This window comes from Thamnophis sirtalis, unplaced genomic scaffold (assembly GCF_051295495.1).
Source record: "Thamnophis sirtalis isolate CommonGarterSnake01/CBP01778 unplaced genomic scaffold, rThaSir2_p1.2 scaffold_5, whole genome shotgun sequence".
Classification (NCBI taxonomy): domain Eukaryota; kingdom Metazoa; phylum Chordata; class Lepidosauria; order Squamata; family Natricidae; genus Thamnophis; species Thamnophis sirtalis.
In genome coordinates, this window is record NW_028261385.1 from 69,872,336 (window position 1) to 69,896,862 (window position 24,527).

The following is a 24,527-nucleotide window of genomic DNA, read 5'->3' on the forward strand; positions in this document are numbered from 1 at the left end:
TAGCCCTTAGTCTTACTGTATATACTGCTTCATAGTGCTTTTACAGCCCTCTCCAGTGGCAGATTAAAGCTCACTGATGCCCTAAGCACTGTCAAACCTTGTTGCCTCTCCTTTGTACATACTGTACAAATCTTCATTGGGTTTTTTTTTATTTCTCAACTTTGTGGTGCCCCCTTTGGGCCTGGTGCCCTAAGCATGTGCTTAGTCTGCCTAATGGTTAATACACCATTGGCCCTCTCTAAGCAGTTTACATAATCAGCATATTGCCCCCAACAGTTTGGGTCCTCATTTTACCCACCTCAGAAGGATGGAAGGATGAGTCAATCTTGAGCCTGGTGAATTTTGAACTGCAATTTAGATTGAAGGCAAAAGGAAAAGGGAGTGGCAGAGGATGAGATAGTTAGATAGTGTCATAGACATAATAAACATGAATTTGAACAAACTCCAGAAGACAGTGGAGGACAGGAGGGCCTGGCATGCTGTTGCCCACATAGTCGCAAAAAGTCGAACAACAAAGCAACTGAACAGCAACAACAATAGAATTATGGTATAACAATTCATATAGTTGCATTTCAGTTAACCATAATGTGTAACAGTTCTTGATTATATAAATCAGATTTGCAAGAAACTCAAATCCATCAGTTTTGCTCTATAGTACCAGAAAGAGACCGATTCCACATGAAGACATTTAATTAAAATTTCAAAGGAGTTCAGATGCTACAAAAGCAACACCTGAGCCAAACTGCAAGGCCATTGTGTCGAAATAATCCAATGCTAGAATAAATTTATCAAAGGTTACACCTGAATGATATGTAAATAATATACCATCGACATCATTCCTGAAGCAAATGTTATCATCGCTCTTACACATTTCAAGTCAGGGCGTGCTTACGTGAGTGGCATTCACAGTATAAGGGAGATATCTTTTAATGCAAGGTTTGAGATGTGTATTTCTAGGGGGGAAATTAATCATAATTCTGCTTGAAAGCTACATTTGTGATCTGGATGAGTAAATTAATATATCATATCAATGCATCTATTATCACATTGAACCTTATTAAATAATGCTCAATGAGCAGAAATAATCATTAATCTGCATTTTATTGCAAGAGGGAAAAATTCCTTGATTTGTGGTATACAATTCAAATAGCAGCTGCAACTCTGTTTAAATTCATGAAGAAGGTGTTTGTATTCATTTGAATGTGTCTCCACAAGCACTAAATATGCTAACAATTAAAATAAGTCCAAATAGCAATCATTTTAGTCCTATAATTATGCTAAACTATTATTTTATATCATTTTTTTCACAATAGCCAGGTTCACATATCACAATCACAAACCATCGTGGCTTTTACATATTATATTAAGTGGAACCAAATACTTTACAGCTAACAGAAATGTTGAAATCCATGTTTAAACTTTATTCTATACTTACTTATCAGATGTATGCACTGTGATTCTTGTGCAACTTAATTCAGCTGTGTTTAGAGATCAGGCCGAAAAAAATCTTAACCTCAGATAAACAAACTGGCCAATGGCAGCTTCAGCTGATGTTTTTTCATGAAGAGGCAGAGTTTTACTATCACTATAATGCTTTAAGAGATCATCCATGTAAACTATCTTGAGTTATTCAGATCAAATGAAAATTACCTTTAAATACAACTTCTTTTTTGTTATTCTAGAGTTTATTTAGTCGAACAGAAGTAAGTCGAATAGAAGTTGAAAAAGATAGTCCATGTCAGCGGCTTCACATGTATCCAAATCACATTTATATTACTATAGAATCATTTTGTCATATATGAATAGTTTTATAGGTAAAAGATGAAAACTTAGTAAGAGACTGTCAGTTATGCACATTAATAATTAACACACAAAAAGAAGAAAGTGGAAAATAGAGAATATTTTGCCAAGGAATTACTTTATTAATACACTGCTTATTTAAGTGAACATCTATATCTACTTATCTGAAAGTAAGACATTGAATATTTTCATGTATTTGTTTCTTTATTTTGCTTTCCCTGTGATGTTCTAGTTGGCCTACAATATTGACAGCCCTGCTAAATAAACTGGTAATCCTAGATATATTGCAGAATTCCATGAATTTTGATCAACTTGTGTATCAATTGTCTATCAACTCATTCTTCTTGCTTCTCATTACAATACAAGCCTTTGACCAGCATCATCAATAATTCCCACTGCAAATATACAAATGGCATGAAAGATACTGAGGATTTTTAGAAGCATTGAGAGGATTGGTCTCTATTAGACCTCAAAAAAAATTCCATTTTCCCGTTTCCTCTTGCAAGATACTGGACTAGACTGAAGTCTTGCTTTATCCCAACTTCTGTTTTCATAGAGTCAGCCAAATGCTAATGAAATGGGTGCAGCTGGTTATCATTATGTTTCCTCAAAGCACCAGAAATACTTAAATTAAATATGTTGCTCCTGCTATTGAAGTAATGGCAAGATCAGGGCATCCATTATTCCTGAAAAATAGTTTCCTCACTTGTATTAATGATGGGTTTTGGACCTCAGGTGTGTCATGCGTTTTTTAGTTCTAGAAGTGGTATTGTGCTGTGAATGGAGCACCACAATAGGGAACTAATGGAGGGGAACAGTTTCATTTGGGTCCTCGTTAATGAATATTGCAAAATAATGTAATGTATTGGGTCAAATTGGCTAACTTATTATTTATGTTAATGTTTCTCAACCTTGGCAACTTTAATGGCTGAGGAATTCTGGGAGTTGAAGTCCATAAAGTTACCAAGGTAGAGAAACATTGATTTTGATTATTAGCTATTAATAGCTATATATTAACTGAAATGAGCTATTTTACAAGCTTGGTTTTGACATTCATTTGCTAGCATTCTGTTGGGTGATACTAATGATGGCTATTTTATCACGGTGATAGCATATTCCAGATCTCTCTTTTTCAGCAGGAATTTTACAATGCTCATTCTGCTTTCCTAAATATTGGAGTAACAATTTCCACATGGCGTCTCTTTTGCACATGTTCCATTTCACCCATTTCTGAATTAATCTGCTAATCCCATTTCTTCTTATCTTGGAGTAAGATACTGAGTGAAAGCCAGTTTAGTTTAGTGAATAACGGGGACCCAAATGAAACTGTTCCCCTCCATTAGTTCCCTATTGTGGTGCTCCACTTGGCTAATAACTGGGAGACCTTGAGTTCTACTCCCACTTCAGGCTCCGAGCCCGCAGGATGATCTTGGGCCAGACCCTCTCTCTCAGCCCTAGAAAGGAGGCAATGGAAAACCATTCTGAAATCCTGCCAAATAGCCTGTAAGAATTTGTCCAGACAGGGATCAAAAACTGACTCAAAGGAACAAAAAGGGGGGACACTGAATATTAACATTTATTTGTTTCACCCCTTCTTTGCTGTTGTGTTAGGCCAAAGTGTACATCCACCCATACTGGTGCATAAACATTAGAATACTTGATGGTATTTCATTGTCTCTTCTTGTGCTGGAGCAGATCAGCATAGACTGTTGGCTTTGTGATAGCCAAAACCTGGCTGAATGTTTTCTTACAAGAGACGTTTAGCAATTCACGTGTTAGGGGAGATTTCATAGGCTTGGTAGTATGAATTTGGCCGGTGAAGGATTTTACCATCACAGCTTATTGAAGAAATACTTCCTATGGACAAATGGCTCATGTCCCTTTCCATAAGCTTTGGGAGTTATCCATGTTCGATACCCATCTATCTTCTTGCAATTCAGATATTGCTTGATCTTCAATCACTGAACAAGTTAAATCTATACTCAACAGAGGGTTTTTTTTAAAAAAAATAAAAATAAACCATACATGAGAAGAAGCTGAAATAAAATGGTATGAGCTATATAACAGAGCCGAGGTGGCGCAGTGGTTAAAGTGCAGTACTGCAGGCCACTTCAGCTGACTGCTAACTGCAGTTCGGCGGTTCAAATCTCACCAGCTCAAGGTTGACTCAGCCTTCCATCCTTCCGAAGTGGGTAAAATGAGAACCCAGACTGTGGGGGCGATATGCTGACTCTGTAAACCGCTTAGAGAGGGCTGAAAGCCCTATGAAGCGGTATATAAGTCTAACTGCTATTGCTATTGCTACTATAGAACTATTATTTAGAGGTCAAAAGGGTATATTAAAATTGTACACAAAAACACAGGTCCTTGTCATCAAATAGGATGGTTCTCTTAGAGCCATGATGGGGAACATATGGCAGGCATGCCAGAAGTGGCATGCAGAGCCCTCTTTGTGGGCATGTGTACCATTGCTAGCAGCTCTCCTGGTTCCAGTGTGCACATGCATGCCAACAAGCTGGTCTATGTGCACGCTGGAGCACCGGAAACCCAAAGGCCAGATGGCCAGTCCGCATGTGTGTACCGGCTACCTGGTCTTCGGGTTTTCGGCGCTCCATCACATGCTAGCAGCAGGTGGCCAACACGCATGCACACACAGACACCAGCTGACTGGCATGCACGCACCTGCCAGAAACCAGAAGACCAGGTGGCCGGTCCATGCATGCACACTGGCCACCTGGTCTTTGGGTTTGCAAAACTCCGGCATGAGTGCGTGCACACCTGTGTTCTGGTTTAGGCACTCAGCACCGAAAACGTTCGCCATCACTGTCTTAAGAGTATCTTTAATGACATTTCTTTAGAGAACAACTTATTTATGATAGGGATAGATAATTACCAGATATATAATAGTCAGATTTCTAAAAGTTAATAAGCATCAGGATACAGCACAGTGTAAATTCCTATTGAAATACATTGTTTGTAGGAGTAACTGCCAATTCTCTGTCCTCTGTTGTAACTTGTTTCTTTTTTTCCCCCATCAACATTTTCTCTTTCAAACAAAAGAAAATGAAACAAGCCAGTTCTTTTTTTACTCTGTACTTGATGGATTTAGTAATTATCCTTTTCTGTCCCGGAAGACACAGTCACCTTGTTCTGCTCATGAGGTTTTGACATGCATTTGGCCTTCTGCAATGCAGCAGGTAACCAGCAGAAAACAATGAAAAGTGGAAGTCCCCTGCATCACAGAAATATGAGGAGCCAATGTGCAACCCAAGGGAACATTCATTAAGTGGACACACACATCATGTGCCCATTGTGTGTGCTCACACAACCATAGCCAGGCACTTGATTTCTTGCTTGATAGCTCTTTTACGATAATTGTTTTGATATATTTCAGGATGACTGTGTGTGTGTGTGTGTGTGTGTTTGTGTAAATCTTGGTGGGGTGTGTGGGGAGTACTGGCTTTGTTGCGGTGGAGGGAGGGATGGGGGGTTAATGCTCCTCTTCAGCAGGGATGCAGGAACCTTCGCCGGGGCTTCTCATTCGCTCTGGTGCAAGAACTTGGGCGAAGCTGAGCTGCCTCCGATCCAGAGCACATATGCATCCCCACCAAAGAGGAGCGTTAACCCCCTGTCCCTCCCTCCACCGCAACAAAGCCAGCACTCCACACCCCCCCCCACCAAGATTTATAGAAAGACAGCAGCTCCGACCACGCTTTACTCGCACAAGCACGAAGCCGAAAACACCAGCCTGAAGATGGCGAGTGGGACCTCGCCGAAACATTGCCAAGACAATCTCAATCTTATGCGGGAAAAGACCCGAATACAACAAGACCTGTGTATGCGGTGTGTGTGTGTGTGTGTGTGTGTGTGTGTGTGTGTGTGTGTGTGTATATATATATATATATATATATATATATATATATATATATATATATATATATATATATATATATATATATATATATATATATATATATATATGTTATTATTTGTGCTGATAATAATACATACATACATACATACATACATACATACATACATACATATATATATATATACACATACATACATACACACACACACACACACACACACATACATACATACATACATACTGCATATATATATACTGTATATGTATATATTGGTTTTACCACAGCTTATATTTTTATTTTTATGCGCATTTCACCAGGCATTCCCCTATATAGGTAGTCCTTGTTTAGCAACTGCCATGTACAATGACAGTTCACAGTTATGATGGTAATGAGAAAGGAATGTTACAACCAATCCTCACATTTACAACTTCTGCAAAGCAAAGGAAAGCTGAAATGAACCCGATTATGATTTCCCTTAGCAATAGTTCACAATGACCAGTTTATGGTCCCAATTGTAGTCACTAAATGAGAACAACCGGCAAGGTCTGTCATGATACCAACCACCCTTTCTTCTCACTGCCATTTATTTCTAAAGATAGCTTGGACTACCAAATATGGATGAGGGGAAATTAGGACATTATCAGTATAAATGAAATTTTGTAACCAAGCTTTCTACTCCTTCTCCTCTCTATCTGTGGCCATGCAGGAAACTTCACCCCATCATCTACTTACTAAAAAAGAGGTGCAAAAAAATGGCTGGTAAGAAAGAAGTAGTATCTAAGAAACCATCTAGGTCCAATGAGATTGGCTAGCCCACTTGATCCAGCAGAGAGGGCCTACTTAGGGTCCCAACTATCAAAGAATTGTGACTGACAGGATCCAGGAGAAGATACTTTTTTGCTGTGGCCGCCCTGTTTTGTAATATTCCCCCTGACTCCTAACTTTCCAGAAGATTCTTAAAACCTGCCTCTGCTGGGAGCCAATGGGCTCTGTAATTGGGTGGCTGACTGGATAGAGAGAAGATCCTACCCATTTTATAAGCCACCCCCGTTGAGGCACTTCAACATGACTCTGGCATGGAGTCATATATATTTACCCTAGTAAGACCAAACTGGAATACAGCAACCAATTTTGGTCACCATACTACAAAAAAAGATGTTGAGACTTTGGAAAAAGTTCAGAGAAGAGCAACTAAAATGATCAAAGGTCTGGAGTCTAAAACATATGAAGAACGGCTACAGGATTTGGGTTTGGCTACTCTAAAGAAAAGAAGAATTGGGGGCAACATGATAGCAGTATTCCAGTATTTGAGGGGCTGCCACAAAGAAGAGGAGATCAAATTATTTTACAAAGCACCAGTGGGCAGGACAAGAAACAATGATTGGAAACTAATCAAAGAGAGAAGCAACTTGGAATTAAAATAGTATAGGTTATACCAGTGGTGAAATTCATTTTTTTTTACTACCAGTTCTGTGGGTGTGGCTTGGTGGGCATGGTGTGACTTGGTGGGTGTGGCTTGGTGGGCGTGGCAGGAGAAGGATCCTGCAAAATCTTCCCCACTCCAGGGAAAGGACACTGCAAAATCACATAACCCTAACCCTGCTGGATTTCACCCCTGGGTTACGCTAAATAGTATAGATCTTCTAGTCCACCAGGGGGCTGGACTAGAAGATCTCCAAGGTCCCTTCCAGCTTTATGCTCTGCTCTGTTCTGCTATGCTCTACTCTGCTATGCTGTGCTGTGCTGTGCTATGCTAGGCTATGCTAGGCTATGCTAATAGCCTAGCATAGCCTAGCATAGGGTGGGTCTATGCACAGGGTGGGTCTATGCTGTGAATATTCCAAACCCTAGGATGTGATCCGGATTCTTCTGAGTCTATCTAAGAATCTGAACTGAGGTTCCTGACTGGAGTTTTATCTCAACCTACTCTAAGTCCAGAAGCATTGTTCCTTCGACATCTATCAGATTGCATAAGTGGTTCTTTTCTGCTGAAGAAACCATTCTGAAGGCCATTCTCTATAAAATCCACCAAAAGACAGCTGAAAATATTGCAGTGCACGGGGTCTCACTATTTGTAGCATTGTTATTACAAGGTTTCCATTACCTCCACTAAGGTTGTAATTGCTGGTGCCACAATTGAATTCCTTTTTTATACCACAACAGTGGGGCCCACGGTACAAAGATGGCATAGTGAAATTTTACTTTATAGTTGTTATGGATGGACTGTGCAATCTGAACCCCACATTATATTGACTTAATTTTGAAACTGGTTCAATTCATCTCCCAGGAAACTGCATTATGAAAAACAATTCAGAAATAGAATAAATACACTGATCCCTGGTCAGGTGGTGAGGTTGTTTTCAAACTCTATTTGAAGAATATGGAATTTGGATTGGGATGAGTTGTTGTGTATCTACATCTAGTTTATGACTTGTGGCACCCCTATTCCTGCGCAAATATTCATGAAAAAATATGATAGACAAAAACAGCCTTCCTTTGAGAATTGAATAGAGCTTCTGTTCACATGTTAACAAACATTTCCTTGTTTAAAAGCACTGGATCTGCTAAATGAGACATCAGAAGAAAATATTTTTAAGAAATCACAAGGTTTATTTGGATTTTACCCTAAAATCACACTATCTACTTCTTAACTGAAGGATTCCATAATTTCTTAATCGTTTTTATCTTCAAGTCAGGAATTGGGAAGTTACTTCTGTGTGTGTATTGCTAAGAAACATCAAGACAACTGATACTTTTCATTTTTCTAGGCCTGTTTCTGAATGGACTCCAGATTGCTGAACTATTTTGTTGACTAATACCAGGATGAATGAAGAATGTTTGACTGATTGGCCTGATTGTATCTAATGTGCTGCTTTACTAATATTGTATTAGGCCAAGGGTGAAATCCAGCAGGTTCTGACAGGTTCTGGAGCAACGGTAATGGAAATTTTGAGTAGTTCGGAGAACCAGTAGTGGAAATTTTGAGTAGTTCAGAGAACCGGCAAATGCCACCTCTGGCTGGCCCCAGAGTGGGGTGGGAATGGAGGTTTTGCAGTATCCTTCCCCTGCCATGCCCACCAAGCAACTCACACCAAGCAATGCCCACAGAACTGGTAGTAAAAAAATGAATTTCACCACTGTATTATGCCTATAAAGTTGTTTTCATAAACTGTATCAGAGGGAGAGATTTCTTTGTTCTTCCTGTAATATTGCTTTAGGCCCATAGTCATTGTATTTGAATCATATTTGACTTTGAGGATATTGCTATCTTCCTTCCTGTCTGTTTGTGACTGGAAGTGACTTATCTTGATTAGCTGTGTTATCTCTGCTGAACATCCAATTATGATATGCAACACTGATCAACTGCAGTATTATAGTGAGAAACAAACTGTGAATACAGCTAATGTGCCCTCTCTGTATATCTTTCTCCTAGACATAATATGTTGGGAATAAGGAACAACAAGAATTAAGAACTTAATGCAGTGTTTCTCAACCTTGGCGCCTTTAAGTCCTGTGGACTTCAACTCCCAGAATACCCCAGCCATTTATATTTAAATGGTTGTTGTTTGCTCTCTGGATGAAAGAATGGTTGTTACTAAAAATAAGAGATTTTTGTAATTATCTCACAACACAAGATTTGAATGGCATGGATATTTTTGATACGATAAAGTTAAAATTAATAGGGATTTTAAAAATCATCTTATTATACAATACTGAGATGATGGAATAAATATGAACCCAGGTTGTGCCTGAAAAGACTTTATTATATCTTAAGCCAAGAAACATGTCATAATAGAAAACTGGTAGGCGAATAAATGGTTGACATAGCAAGAGTTATCAGAAAACTATCAAGGTTAACTTAAAATAAAATCAAAATATAGGAGGATATTGTTGTCAATGATTTTCTCATTTATGGTTATATGAAACATTTAAAATAAATAAAAAGAGTAAGAGTGTGGAGCAAAGCAAGACAGAATTTGAAATACAATTGTGTACTGATGATAACAGGTAATTGCTAAAGTGTATAAGTTTTTGTTGAAAAGCAGGTTACGGATTAAATTGGACTTAGAATTTTGGTTATAATATACAGGTGACTCAATGGGAAAATGAGTGATTAAAGATGCTGAGATTTACATTGGGGTATGATCTTAATGAGAATTTTTATAAAATGATGTATTGTTGATACTGTGGGAAGAAATATCCACCTGGTTCAGTTCCAAGCCGGGAGAAAGATATTGGAAACATGGAGGCTGATTGCGAAGATGATTTCATGATGAAGCAGAATCACATCGGTTCTGGGCAGCTGGCCACATGTAGTTGAGAGTGGGTTTTTTTGGCTGTTGTCAGACTCCCGTGCGGCCATGTAGGAGTTTTCTAGGGATCATAGGTAAAGGTAAAGGTTCCCCGTGCACATATGTGCTAATCGTTCCCGACTCTAGGGGGCAGTGCTCATCTCTGTTTCAAAGCCGAAGAGCCAGCACTGTCCAAAGACATCTCCCTGGTCATGTAGCCGGCATGACTAAATGCAAAAGGGGCATGAAACACTGTTACTTTCCCTATTTTTCTGCTTGCATTTTTACGTGCTTCCGAACTGCTAGTTTGGCACAAGCTGAGATAAGTAACAGGAGCTCACTCCGTTATGCGGCACTAGAGGTTTGAACCACTGAACTATTGACCTTTTGATTGACAAACTCAGTGTCTTAGCCACTGTGTCCCTTCACCTAGGGGTCATAGCTGGCTCTATAGACAAAATACAAATCCTAGGTATTTGTCTGAGCTAAGTTTGAAGTTTCTGAAGGTGATGCAATTCCTGTTGTGACTTAATGATTTTCATCCTGTTTTGGCTCTTGGGTGAGGGTATTTACTTATGAATAGAGCTACCTAGATACTTGGCTTCTTTCAATGAGCTCTTTATTTCTTAAGTGCTGACATCTGCTGACGGCTATTTAAAAAAGTGGGGGCTGCTTTCTGCCTCCAAGAGCATGTTTCTCCATTTCTCCCTTTAGGAAAATATAATATTTCCTAAAATATTTCATTCTTCTAGGAGGCAGCGGTGGCTTCCCTTAGTACATAACAATAAAGAAATCATTAAGAATGTCTATTGAAAATGTGAGCAACAGGATTTTAAGTTCAATATTTATTTGAAACTGGAACGTTTCCATTTAGGGCTTAAAGTTAGAAAAAAGCCATGGCAGAATATTTCAGTATATGATTACTGCAGCAATATTACTATATGCCCAGAGATGGAAAGTTTCAATACTATACACTATGGAGAAATGGTTGGTTAAACTGTCAGATTTTGCTGAAATGACTAAAGTGACTTATTTGATTAGAGAAAAGATATTATCTACATTTATTGATGGCTGGAAACTTCTTAAGGATGTTTTGTGTAAAAATGAAAAAAAAAAGGAATATTATTTATGGTTTTGATGATTAGACAGATTTGCCTAAATAAATATATTTGTACTTTAACTCTGTGAATATTGGAAATCATGTCTTTTTTTCTTCTATTTTTTTCCACTTTTTTCTTTTCTTGTATGATTGCTTTCTTTTTCTTTTTGTTCTCCTGTATTCTATATTAGACTATATTAATTGTTTAACTTCTTGTTTAAAAGTTTCAATAAAAATCATATATTATAACAAAACAAAACATTGATTGCCTTTACGTGTGCTAAGGATTTTTAACATAATTTGAATGATAATTCCAATTAGTGAAATGAGTAGTTTTTACCTCTGCTCAATATACCATACATAATTGTTAGGGTGATTTGGACAGCTAGAATAGTTTTGCAATTTATTCCCTCAACATGTGTTATTTTAATTTAATCAGCTGGAACAAAGTACAGGGCTGCTAAAGGGCCCAGAAATAACATAAGCATAATAAATTATACAGAGTAATAATGGGAGGTATTAATTGCTATGCTCTTGTTCTCTTGTTTTATCCGCTAATTATATTCATATATCATTCCTTGTATATAAATTTGACTTCAATTATTTTTGTTGTCAAAGAAGTAAGAAGGCAGTGGGCCCTAAAGGCAGATGGTGTTTCGTGTGTGCATCTTTTTTTAAATTTAAGTTTATTTTTAACAGCTAATAAAGAGTTTACAATTTTTCAAAAGGAAGAGAAAAAGGAATGTAGTGTTAAGTAACTCTATTACACAAGGTGAAAGAACCTGCTGGGTGAAGCAAGGCAAGGCCTCAGAAAAGTATGCAAAAGAATAAAAGCCAAAAACGAGCAAAATAATGGGGTAACCGCTCAGGGAGTGGTAAGAAAAAAGAGAAACTTGGGCAATATATTTATAGGATAATGTATAGAAATATAGTTAGGTCAACAGAAAAACAGACAAATGAAGTAATTCAGAAACAGAAAGAGAGGAAAGAATGACATTTTCAAAATAAATAAATAAAAGGATGAGGGTAGGGCTGAAGAATTTGTTCAGTATCTGCAGGATAAAATCACTCAGATCCGGACAGGCTTGGACTCTGACTGGGTAGATTCGGGCGAGTCGACGGGGATGAATCTTGTGGAGACCATCTGGGATGAGTTTGATCCTGTGACCCCCGAGGGTATGGACAGGATTATGGGGAGACTCAGTGCTGCCACTTGTGTGCTGGACCCGTGTCCCTCTTGATTAATCTCAGCTTCCCGGGAGGTGACTCGAGGCTGGCTCCAGGCGATTACCAACGTTTCATTGAGAGAGGGGTTCTTTCCCATCGCCTTGAAGAAGGCGGTGGTGAGGCCCCTCCTTAAGAAGCCTTCCCTGGACCCAGCTTCTTTAGCCAACTATTGTCCGGTCTCCAACCTTTGCTTTGTAGCGAAGGTTGTTGAAAATGCGGTAGCACATCAGCTTCCCCAGTCCCTGGATGAAGCTGTCTACCTGGATCCATTTCAGTCGGGTTTCAGGCCCGGATACAGCACGGAGACGGCATTGGTCGCATTGTTCGATGATCTCTGGCGGGCCCGGGATAGGGGCTGTTCCTCTTTCCTGGACCTATTAGACCTCTCAGCGGCTTTCGATACCATCAACCATGGTATCCTACTGCGATGACTCGAGGGGTTGGGAGTGGGGGGGGCACCGTTTTACAGTGGTTCTCTTCCTACCTGTCGGATCGGTTGCAGTTTGTGTTGACTGGAAGGTAGGGATCGACCCCGAGGCACGGTTCTCTCACCCCTCCTGTTCAACATATATATGAAACCACTGGGTGAGATCATCCGTGGTTTTGGGGTACGGTATCATCAATATGCTGATGATACCCAACTTTTCATCTCTACCCCAAACCACCCAAATGATGCCCTTGGTGTGATGTCCCGACGCCTGGAGGTTGTGCGGATCTGGATGGGGAGGAACAGGCTCAAGCTCAATCCCTCTAAGATTGTGTGGCTGTGGTTTCCATTATCCCAATTTGTGCATCTTGTTCCATCTTTGATGATAGGGGGAGAAATTTTAGCCCCCCTCAGAGAGGGCCCACAATCTGGGCGTCCTCCTGGATATGCGGCTTAGTTTAGAAGAACACCTGACGGCCGTGACCAGGGGGACCTTTTACCAGGTTCGCCTGGTACGTCAGTTGCGCCCCTTCCTGGATTGGGATACTGTGCACAGTCACTCATGCCCTTGTCTTTTCTCACCTGGACTACTGTAACGTTTTCTACATGGGGCTGCCCTTGAAGAGCACCCGGAGGCTTCAACTGGTCCAGAATGCAGCTGTGCGGGTTATCATGGGGACACCCAAGTACTCCCATTTTACAACCCTTTTAGGCGGCCTGCACTGGTTGCCAGTTGCCTTCCGAGTGTGATTCAAGGTACTAATTATGACATTTAAAGGGTTCCATGGCTTAGGCCCAGGATACCTGCGACACCACCTACTGCCACCAGTAGCCTCCCACCGTCCAGTGCAATCCCACAGAGTTGGCCTCCTCTGGGTGCTGTCGGCCAGACAGTGTCAGCTAGCGAGCCCCAGGGGGAAAGCCTTCTCTGTCAGAGTGCCTTCCCTCTGGAATGAGCTGCCCCTGGAGCTTTGTATAATCCCTGACCTCCGGTCTTTCCGACGCACCCTAAAAAGTTGGCTTTTCCAGCAAGCCAGCCTGGCCTAAACAAAACAAAATAAATTATTGATCATTGTTAATTTTAATTTGATTTTTTTTAAAAAAAATGTTATTGTCAATTCATATTGTGTTTGTTTGGGATATTCTATTTAATTTTTTTTAACTTTTGGGTATTAGGTGTTTCTTTTAATGTTGTATGCCGCCCTGAGTCCTTGGGAGAAGGGTGGCATATAAATCTAATAAACCAAACCAAACCAAATCAATTTTGTATAATGGAATAAGATGGAAAGAATAACATGTTATATTTATTTTATTAAATATTAGGCAAAACCTTTGCCTTTGTATGATGGAAAAAATAACAGGTTTTTTCGTGCTAAGACCTGGGGAGACCTTGGTCCAGCTAAATGCCTGCCCTTATGGGGGGATAATAATATGGAAGTTTGATTTTAGGTTATAGGAAGTCCTCTTTTACTGAACACAATTGGGACCGGCAGCCCAATCATTAAGCAAAATAGTCACTAAGTGAAATCAACAACAATATTATATTCTTACTTCAACTTCCCTATGTTTTACACACCTTCAAAGGTCATAAAGACAAGGATTACTCACAAAATTACTTTTTCATCATCATCACAGCTGTGAAAGGTCACTAAGGATCACCCACCTTAAAAATATTTGACTCACTTTATGACCATTGTAACTTATGACCATAAAGGGCAAGCTCCATTACAGTAGTAAGTTGAGAACTACCTATACTTAATGTCTCTTACTGATGATAATGGTTATATCAATTTACTAAAATGCTCCAAAAGGGGATATCTGCAGATGAGGGCAATCATTACAATCTTCCAGGTCAAGGGAAAATCTATTTTAAAATGGTCAGACTTGCCCTATCCTGCACAGAAGCATTTAGTCAACTCTAGTACAAACCCGTCCTTTCCAGCTAAATTTAATTAACCATGAGAGATTAAGGACTAAATATACTAGCAGTAACCTGGGTTCCTCCAAATTTTCAGGGCACAACAATTGAGACTGATCTGACAAAGCCAGAATGAACTATTCAGTATAGTCTTTCACTGGTATTTTAACCCTGGGTGTTGGGGAATTCTGGGAATTGAAGTCCACAGGTCTTAAAGTTGCCAAAACTGGACACCCTTGCAGTATAACCAAAGATTAATATATGAGCAGATTTGACTGTTTGTCTTGTCAACACATTTTACAAATCAGGTGCACCAGGGGTGAGTTCTGGCAGTCACTACTGCCGGTTTGCTTGTGGACACTTTGTGCATATGCGCTTGATGTGCTTGACAAGCACACATATGCAGTGCAAAAAATATTCTGCACATATGCAGAAGCAAAACACAACATGGCGGCACTTATGGCACTGCCTAGAGAACTGGTTTGGGAGCATGGCAGGCCTGGGGCGCTGCCGGTTCCAGCGACCTAGGCTGCCAAATCACTACCAGTTCAGCCAAACCAGTCTGAACCAATAGGTGCACTCAATTGATCAAACTCATACATTCTAGTTATAGCAATCTTTTTACAAACAGAGAGCCAAGTTGTTCACTGTCCTTATGGCATACACCGGGGTTCCCAACTCTCAGGCCATGGACCAGCACTGGGCCACGGCATGTGGAAGGGGCTGTTTAAACAATCAAAGCCCCATCCACGGGATTCAGGCAGTATGTGAAACCACACCTCTCCCGTCCACGGAAAAAGCTGTCTCCATGAAACCAGTCCTTGGTGCCCAAAAGGTGCGGGTCATTGGCATACACCACATCCATTTGGTGTTTTTTTTTTTCTGATTTCCCCTTCCAACAGTAAAACCAACACTGGGCAACAGAGAAATGTACTAAGTGCAATCAGATTCAAAGGTAAGGATCTCTGAGGAATGTGAAGGAGGAATATGAGGAATGTTTCTGATAACACAACATTTGCTTAAAGTCAAAGTACTGTATTGAAATTAGTACAGACTGAACAAAACATTTAGGTTAAAATTTCAGAATTTAAATTGATTGGGCTTTGCTGAACAACTTATGAATATACTGCACATGAAGTTTTTATATATCAACTAGCTGATAATCTGGCATTCCTTGGGTATTTATTTGTCCTAATTCATATATTTGTCCTCAAAAATAATCCCGGACCAAACATAATTTCTAATGTTGGATTTTACTCCTTACCAGAGGGACCCACCCTTGTAGAGTACTGTGAAGCCATTACCATCGCAACTCCACTGCAATGTACAGTAGAAGCCATTTTACAGTAGAAGCCATTTTACAGCAGTACAGTAGAAACAATTTAAGGCACAACATGCTGTATCTTAATAGAACACATACCCCAAGGTGTGGATGGATAAATAGATGATAGATGATGATGATAGTTAGATAGATAGATAGATAGATAGATAGATAGATAGATAGATAGATAGATGATAGATGGATAGATAAATAGATAGATAGATAGATAGATAGATAGATAGATAGATAGATAGATAGATAGATAGATAGATAGATAGATAGATTGATTTAACAATTGAAGTTTGCAGCATTATTTCTTAGTGGCAGATTCCGTGTAATAAAAAGAGGGTTCTTTATAAGTTTATATGATCAGATTTAAAATAATAAAGGTATCTTTGTTTTTTTGTTCCTACCTACCTAACAGATGATGAAAATATTCCTATGTCATCACATTCTTGGTTGTGGAAGAAAAAAAGGAATTCCATCTTTCCTACAGTTGAAAGCAAAAGTGAAAGCAAAACAGGTATAATTAATCCATTTTTTGTATCTCGAATAATTGTAAGAAAGTTGAGCAATATCAAGATAGCGGAATCTGATTGCCAGTTTGCCTCACAATTCTTAATGTGTCTATTTCAAAAACAAATTTTAACTCTAGGTAGAAATGTTTAGGCATAGGGTTGTGCACTTTCAAAACAATTTGGAAGAATTAATTTGGAACATGGAGGAACAGAATAATGCGTCTTTTGTTAGGTTTCTAAATGAATCTGATATAAGAAGCACTATTAATGATTTGTATTCAAGATATAGTTGTATTAATGATATGACTCATTAAAGAACTAGAAAAATGGGGTAAATCTTCATTAAGGCTGATACACTCATGCGTATAAAAAGACAGCACAGAAGAAGGCATGGAGAGCATAAAAGATGTACTTCCATTTGCGGTACAAGACTCAGAGGAAAGACAAAGGCCATGTTCATGTTCCACGGCTAATAAAGTCATGCCCTCCTTGAGCCAAATGACCAGTTTCCATGCACCAGCACTGCACAGCCTGGATGTCTCAAGTTGAATTTTCAAATCCTCCCAAATTTCCCCTGTTTCCTCCATCTCTGTCTTCTCTTCTGTTCTCCTTCTCTTCTCATTCTTCCTAGCATTCCTCTTTACCATACCAATGGTGAAATAGGAATAGATGCCGCCACAGTCAGGGTTATGGTGCAAAGCCATGGATTGATGATGCCACATAACATATTTTTCAGAGTATAAGATGCACCAAGATTTTGAAGAGGTAAATAAAAAAATAAGGTTTTGCACTCTGCAGGCCTCCCAAACCCTTTGCACGCCTCACTTTTTGTGAAACACAGGGCATGCAGAGAGTTTGAGAAGCCTGCAAAGTGTTCCTAGAAGCTGGGGGGGGCAAAAATGAGCAAAAAACTGTTTTTCGCTCATTCCCCCCCCCCAGCTCCCGGGAGCACTTGGCAGGTCTCCAAAAACCCCTGCATGTCCATTTTTGAAAAGGGGCAGGGTTTTGGGAGGCCAAAAATGCTGTATTCAGTGTATTAGACGCACCCAGATTTTCACCCCTATACTCTGAAAAATACGGTATACTTTTTAAATTATTATTATTTTAAAAGGCCCTATCCCTGTTTTGACTTCCCACCAACTTGTAGCTTCGGAAGGACAACACCTAGCATAGTTCTGCAGAACTTCTCAAGAATTTTATCTCTTTCCCAAAAGATAAAGGAGTCATTAAACACCTCTGCCAGTTATCTCAATAACATTGTTAACTGGAGGGAATTACTCTAGCTTCAAACAAACTCTGGCTATTTAGAGTTAAAAGTAACCCTCATAGCTGTTAGCGTTCCAAGAAAACCCACAACGAAATAAAAATAAAATAAAAAGGCCTGAATTTCCTCAAAGTTCCAATTTATTAGGAACTATGCTATGTTGGCACATCTGGGAAACCCAGAATCTGAAAGCTTCCAGGTTTTCTCCACCCAGTTATGAGTTCACAACCCTTGCCCACACCCCCAAGTCCATCACATGGTCCAATCCAATATTCCAAGGTAACTTGAGACAATCTTCAACCACTCCCATGCAGGTGCAGGCAAGTGTCCTTGACTTCCAGAAGAAAGAATGTTGTTCTGGCTAAATTTCCATCGTTCCAACAAAACAAAAAAAACTGCCAATTTCCCAGGCTAAAATATGTGGCAATCAGGAAGCAAAAGGAAAAATGACTTCCAAAACTGACAATAGCATTAATTGACCCATACCAGTTTTATTTTTTCAAGGATACCACAGACACCCCCAATCCTTTTCAGGGTGCAAACGTGGCTGGTGGGTAAAGAGAAAGAAGAATTTCTAAAACAGGTAGTCCTCAACCTATAACCACAATTGAGCCCAAAATTTATGTTGTTAAGTGAGACATTTGTCAAATGAGTTTTCCCTCATTTTATGACTTTTCTTGCCACGATTGTTAAGTGAATCATTGCAGTTGTTAAGTTAGCAACATGGTTGTTAAGTGAATCTGGCTTCCCCATTGACTTTGCTGGTCAGAAGGTCGCAAAAGAGAACTGCATGACCCCGGGATACTACAACTGTCCTAAATATGAACCAGTTGCCAAACATTTGAATTTTGATCACCAAAACTACGACATTATGGTCAGAATATGAAGCTACCTGATGACATTAGTATTATCATAATTCAAATTTAATTCATGATTCATAAATTGGAGGCTAGACATTCTGTGACAAATGTACTTTGTTTTCTGATTTCTGGCATACAGTCAAGCGAAGCTATAAATCTTTTAAATTCACATAGTTACAATGAAAGTTATCATGGCATTGCATATTAGGTGAATGCAAAGTTATAATGCTACTTCTGTGAGTCTAGCAGTATTAGCAGTAAATTATATGTTCTAATAGTTGACATCATGGCTGTAATTTTCCTCTTTGTCTGAGGTTTTCCCAAATGAATCTCACAAGACATGGAGAGCTTCATAAAAAAGTGAATATTGTAAGGATGTTTAACAGTTTGCCCAGAGGCATATGCATAATCTTATGAATACTCCCTCTTGGCCAAAACCCCTTCTTTAGGAATTTAGCTGAAAAACTCTGGAGCTTTGTAACTTTCCAACCAACTTTTCATTTTGTCTAGAATCAGGGAACAACAGGAAAGTATTTTCTCATCACGTTTCTTCCTTCCTGTCAGTTTATGCCTCACATTCTTGCAGCCATTTTGATGACTGGGTTCAAGATTTGTTCAGCACCAGAAGGAGGCTTTTCTCGTGTGTGCTGATAAGTGGTGGGATTCAAATAATTTACCAACCAGTTCTCTGCCCTAATGACCAGCTGGGTAGGTGGGGTTCAGTGGTCATGTGATTGTGTGGGCATGGCCAAGTCAATGTCACTCAGGTGATGGGCACTTCGCCTTAGTTGTTACAATGGTAATAAGGGTTAACTGGAGAGGCAGTTTCTGTGAGCAGGGCAATAAAGATTAGGCTAGAAACAACACCAGAATGTTTCCTTCCTGCCTTCCTTACAGGATTAGCCCTGCAAAATGGGGGGAAAAAAGATTTCTTCCAAGAACCGGTTCTCAGAACTGCTTAGAAAGTTACCAACCAGTTCTCCCGAATAGGTGCGAACTGGCTGAATCCCACCACTGGTGCTGATGTGTTACCCAGACACTGTACAAATCACGTGGAAAGGTTTAGCATACTGTATGGTCCAAGCTAATTCAAAACACACTTGCAGTGTATTTCCATATTTACACATTTCCTTGTTAATGTGTATTCTGTGAAAAATACCTCAGCATAAACTGCATTGCTCCTCTGGGTGAGCTTGAACACCTTTCAGCAAGGAGGCAAGGAGTGGTGAGCCACTGGCATTTATTCCTCAAACCATAGTTACCCTGATCCTAGATACACTATATTGCCAAAAGTATTCGTTCACCTGCCTTTACTCGCATCTGAACTTATATTGGCTCCCAACAGATGTTCAGATGCAATTCAAATTTCCTGGTTATTGCCTTTAAAGCTTTAAATACCATAGAACCGAGCTACTTGCAGGACTATCTGCTCCCCTCAACCTCTGCCTGCCCCATACATTCCCATATGGACATGCCACATGCTCCAGATATCTGCTAACTGATGTCTAATGGATGTTGTTACAAATTCTCTACCCAATGCTCATATTAATACAGAACAGATAAATGAAAACCAGTCTGACAAAATCCAGACTAACTATAATTAGCACAAAGAATAATGAAAAAAGTCATTAACTTGGAGACGTCACGTTATAACTGATATGCATCTGTAGGATAATAAAAATGAATAAAGCATGGAGTAGACTAAGGTAATATCTAGCTACATTATGGGCAGTGTCAGTGACTCAACAATGAATCCAAACAGCAAACAGTTAGTACAATTACTAACAGCAATTCAGTCGGGAAGACATAATCACAGGTTAAATACTGTAAGTTCATATGTGAGTAAAGGCAGGAGAGTGAATACTTTTGGCAATATAGTATATATCAAACCTCTCGTCTTTGTTACAATCAAGCTTAGTCTGAATAAGAGTGGACAGATATTCATTTCAGAATTAACATTTAGTTTATTTACCTACTAAAATAAACAATAAAGAGTTTTCTCATGTCCCATATGTTTACCTTGCATATATACCTAGGTGTGTATAGACAGATGAGAGTGGGGGGGGCACATGGCCTAGAGGTGGAGTTTTAGTTTCACAATCAGGAGGCTGTGAATTTGATCCTAGGTAGTGGCAGATATTTCTCTCTCTGGGCACATTGAGTAATTGTCTGCTGCAAACTCCACGTAGGCATCAGGAAGGGCAGCCAGCCAGTAAGCATTCAAGCTGTGTTCAGTCACCCCGACTCCACCCCAATGCAAGGGATTACAGGGTTGCTAAAAGAAAAAAAGTATGTGTCTGTGTGTGTGTGTGTGTGTGTGTGTGTGTGTGTGTGTACACAAACAAGCAAATGTAACAGGATATCGATATAAATATGTATGTATGTGTTTTATTTTTAAAAAGATGTTCTAAAAATTCTCTTTCTGGCTCCTTAAAAAAAGGAAAAAAACTGATAGTTTTACCCACACTGTACAATTTGCAAAATAGATCCTGTATATATTCCAAAGCCTCTTTCCCCACCTTCCTCTCACACAAATATACAATATTGTCTCCTGTGTTAGTTTCTCTGCCTACTTCCCACTTATCTGGAAAAATCTTTCACAATTGTATATATAAATGTAATGCAATATGCTATTGTTATTTCAAGCCCTCCATGCTTGAGATTTTTTAAATTACTCTTTTTTAATATAAGCATCTTTCCCAAATTATCGAATAAAGATAAGGTAGATATTATACTATAGAACATCAGTATACATTCTTCCATCTCTGTTGTAATAGAGAAGACAGAGGATGAGGTCAGCACTTCTTTACTCTCCTACCATCGGGCAGGAGATGTAGAAGCATAGCCAGCCAAATGAATAGGCTGAAAAATAGCTTTCATCCGTGGTCTGTCAGACTTCTAAATGCATCATAAAATCACAATTAGATTTAATATGATAGATTTGCAGGGCCAGTGCAACCTGCAACATGTTCACACTGGTATAACATAATGCAATGTTATATACTGTACCAGTACATATATGTATATGGGAATCAGAGGTGGTATTCAGCTGGTTCGCACCGCTTCACCTGAACCAGTGGCGGAAATTTTACCCCAGTTTGGTGAAGCCGTAGTGATGGCTGACTGGCCATGCTCCCAAACCAGCCCCCCTGTCACCAGTTGCTCACCCTGTCCACCCAGTCACTGTTCACTCACCCTGACGCATTGCATACTGGCTCTCAAAAAGCCAGCAGCTGGGCCGGTCATTGAAAAGTCCTCCGGTCAGCAAAAAAGCTGCTGCCATGTTCTTCGCACATGTGCATTCCATTGCCTTGCAAGTCCAAGCGGTGAGGTAAGCAACCAAAAAGGCAGTGGTGGGGAAGGAAGAGGGGAAACGGGGGCGGCTGGTGAAGGGAAGGCGGGGATAGATAGGGAAAAATCCTAAAAAATTTCCTACCTTTTCCTGTGGCCGTGGCTAGGTGGGAGGCCATGTGACTGATTGAGCATAGGCGTGAGTGACAATAAGTTGACCACTCCCACTCAGTCACATGTCCCCCTCACCTAGCCACGCCCACCGAACCAATAGTGAACATTTTGGGAACCCACCACTGATGGGAATGTGTGCTAGTTATTACTTATTTAGGTTTAGGGGATTTCTTTTTATATGTATTTTGTGTTTCAGGTGGGCTGCACCAAGGGAGGCTCATTCAATTTCATTGTACACATGTTGGGCATTGACAATAAAGTCTTGATTTGATTTCACTGGAATAAAATAAGGCAAAATTTGAAGTCTGTGACATTGCTAGTTTTCAACAATCATTGAAACATTATAGTTACATTAAAAATCTGATTATAATAGTTTATTGCATGTACAGATGGCATATCCTGTGAGATGTGGTGAATTACATGTTTTTTGAACCAATAGCCCCAAACTGTTTTTCCCAGAGAACAATACAAGGAGATTTGTATTAGGAGCTGCTTATGGCAAGAGTCACACTTTTTCTGGACCAGTTTTATTTACAAAAGCTTGTAAACATTTTCCATGGATACAGTTATCTATTCATCATGTAATTTGCTCCAGCCTCACCCAGCAAGGCATAATGTTACAATTAGGAGACCGAGTACATAAAATCTGGAGAAGCATGAATGTTTTGTCCTCTGCATTATAAAAGTAGTCCTCAAATTGCGATCGCAACTGGGCCCAAAATTTCTGCTGCCGAGGAAGACAGTTGTTAAGTGAATTTTGCCCTCTTTTATGATTTTTCCTGCTGCAGTTGTTAAGTGAATCACTGCAGTTGTTAAGTTAGTAACCCGGTTGTTAAGTGAATCTGGCTTCCCAGTTGACTTCGTTTGTTAGAAGGTCGCAAAAAGGGATCACATGACCCCAAGACACTGCAACAGTCATAAGTACATGCCAGTTGCTGAGCATCCGAATTTTGATCACCTGACCATGGGGATGCTGTAATGGTCGTAAGTATGAAAAATGGTCATAAGTCACTTTTTCAGTGCTGCTGTTACTTCAAATGTTGACTAAATGAATGGCCATAAGTCAAAGTAATGATTACATGTATCCAGTTTCCCTGAATACAGAATAATTTTTTTCTTAGGTATGAATTTTCCAGGTTTAACTATGTGAATAAAAGACATATTTTCTCTTCCAGGGGCCTGGATACAAACGGATTTTCCCTCAAGTTCCCAAGTATCTGAAGAGGGCTTGAGAAATAACATGGAGTCTAAATCACAGTCAAATATCATCTCATGGATCTCCTTGCCCGGAAGTGTTATTGATGTTAAAGAGGAGGTACATGCTCATCGAACAAAAAATATAGTCATGGAGGAAGAAATGGGACCGGGTAAGAAAGACCAATCCTTACACACATTACTAGGAGAACAATTTCTAGAATTATGTTTGCAGGGAATTAATAATTTTCATTCATCTGACAAGGATAACTTTGAAGAAGCCATGGATCTCTGTTCTGACCCCCCTCGTCCCACACCAACACACTCAGAGTCAAAGATAAGTTATGGCATTTAATTAACAGACAGACAGGTCCTTGGCAGCAAACCGGCACAGACAAGCTTGGGCAGCAATAAACACAGATAAGGCTTGGCAGCAATCCAGACTGCCAAGCTTCTAACAATGTTCTCCAACATTCAACTCTGTGTTGACTTCTGCAAAGAGGGGCGTGTGCACAAGTAGTCTTTTTATAGTCTGGAGAGGAGCCTAATGACCACTAGCTGAGTGCAATTAACTCCTGTAACTGCACAACTGTTCCTGACGCTTATTAGCTCTTCGATGCCATGCATCCAGGAACAATTCACTACTGGCATCTGGCTCACTCTCCCTTGTCTCCTCCCCACTGGTCCAAGGCTCAGGTGCCTCCTGGTGGCCAACCAGCCTCTCTGCGCCCTGCTCGGAGTCAGAACCCTGTCCAGGGTCCTCCACATCCTCCAGAGCCGACTCATAGGGCCCCTCGCTGTTGGAGTCTGATGGTAGCTCCAACGGCTCCTGCTGGGCCACAACAGATCTGTATCTGAATTTCAGTGCTGCTGTTCACGCAAGGCACCAATGCTGAATGTTCAAGATAAGAAATATCCATTACACTAAAAGTCTGTAGAGATTCTCCGTCATCCAGGTCATGGTTGTCCCAAAGGTGCTTTTTCACGAGGCAACTGGACTTCCTTGTTTTTTTCTTTGAAGACATTTTGTCTTCAAAGAAAAAACAAGGAAGTCCAGTTGCCACCTAAAAAAGCACCTTTGGGACAACCATTATGCTAATGAGTACATGTATATATACAAGTGGTCCTCAAATTGTGACTGAAATGGAGATGCCCATCACAGTAGTAAGTCATAAGGTTATAATTTACCAAAGGGTTTTTTTCATGTGGCAATCATTAAGTGAACTCCATGTGCATCAAAAGTGAACATGGCAGTCATTAAGCAAAC

General features: G+C 39.8%; 1 protein-coding gene across 1 annotated transcript in view; it reads left to right on the plus strand.

The window, feature by feature from the left end:
- LOC148045417 (uncharacterized) overlaps nt 1-24,527 on the plus strand; it is a 69,128-nt gene that overhangs the window by 34,446 nt on the left and 10,155 nt on the right. Inside the window, exons 3-4 of the mRNA XM_087715987.1 lie at nt 16,384-16,482; nt 23,242-23,433. Of these exons, the coding sequence (XP_087572113.1) occupies nt 16,384-16,482; nt 23,242-23,433 (291 nt within the window). The remainder of the gene's footprint in view (nt 1-16,383; nt 16,483-23,241; nt 23,434-24,527) is intronic.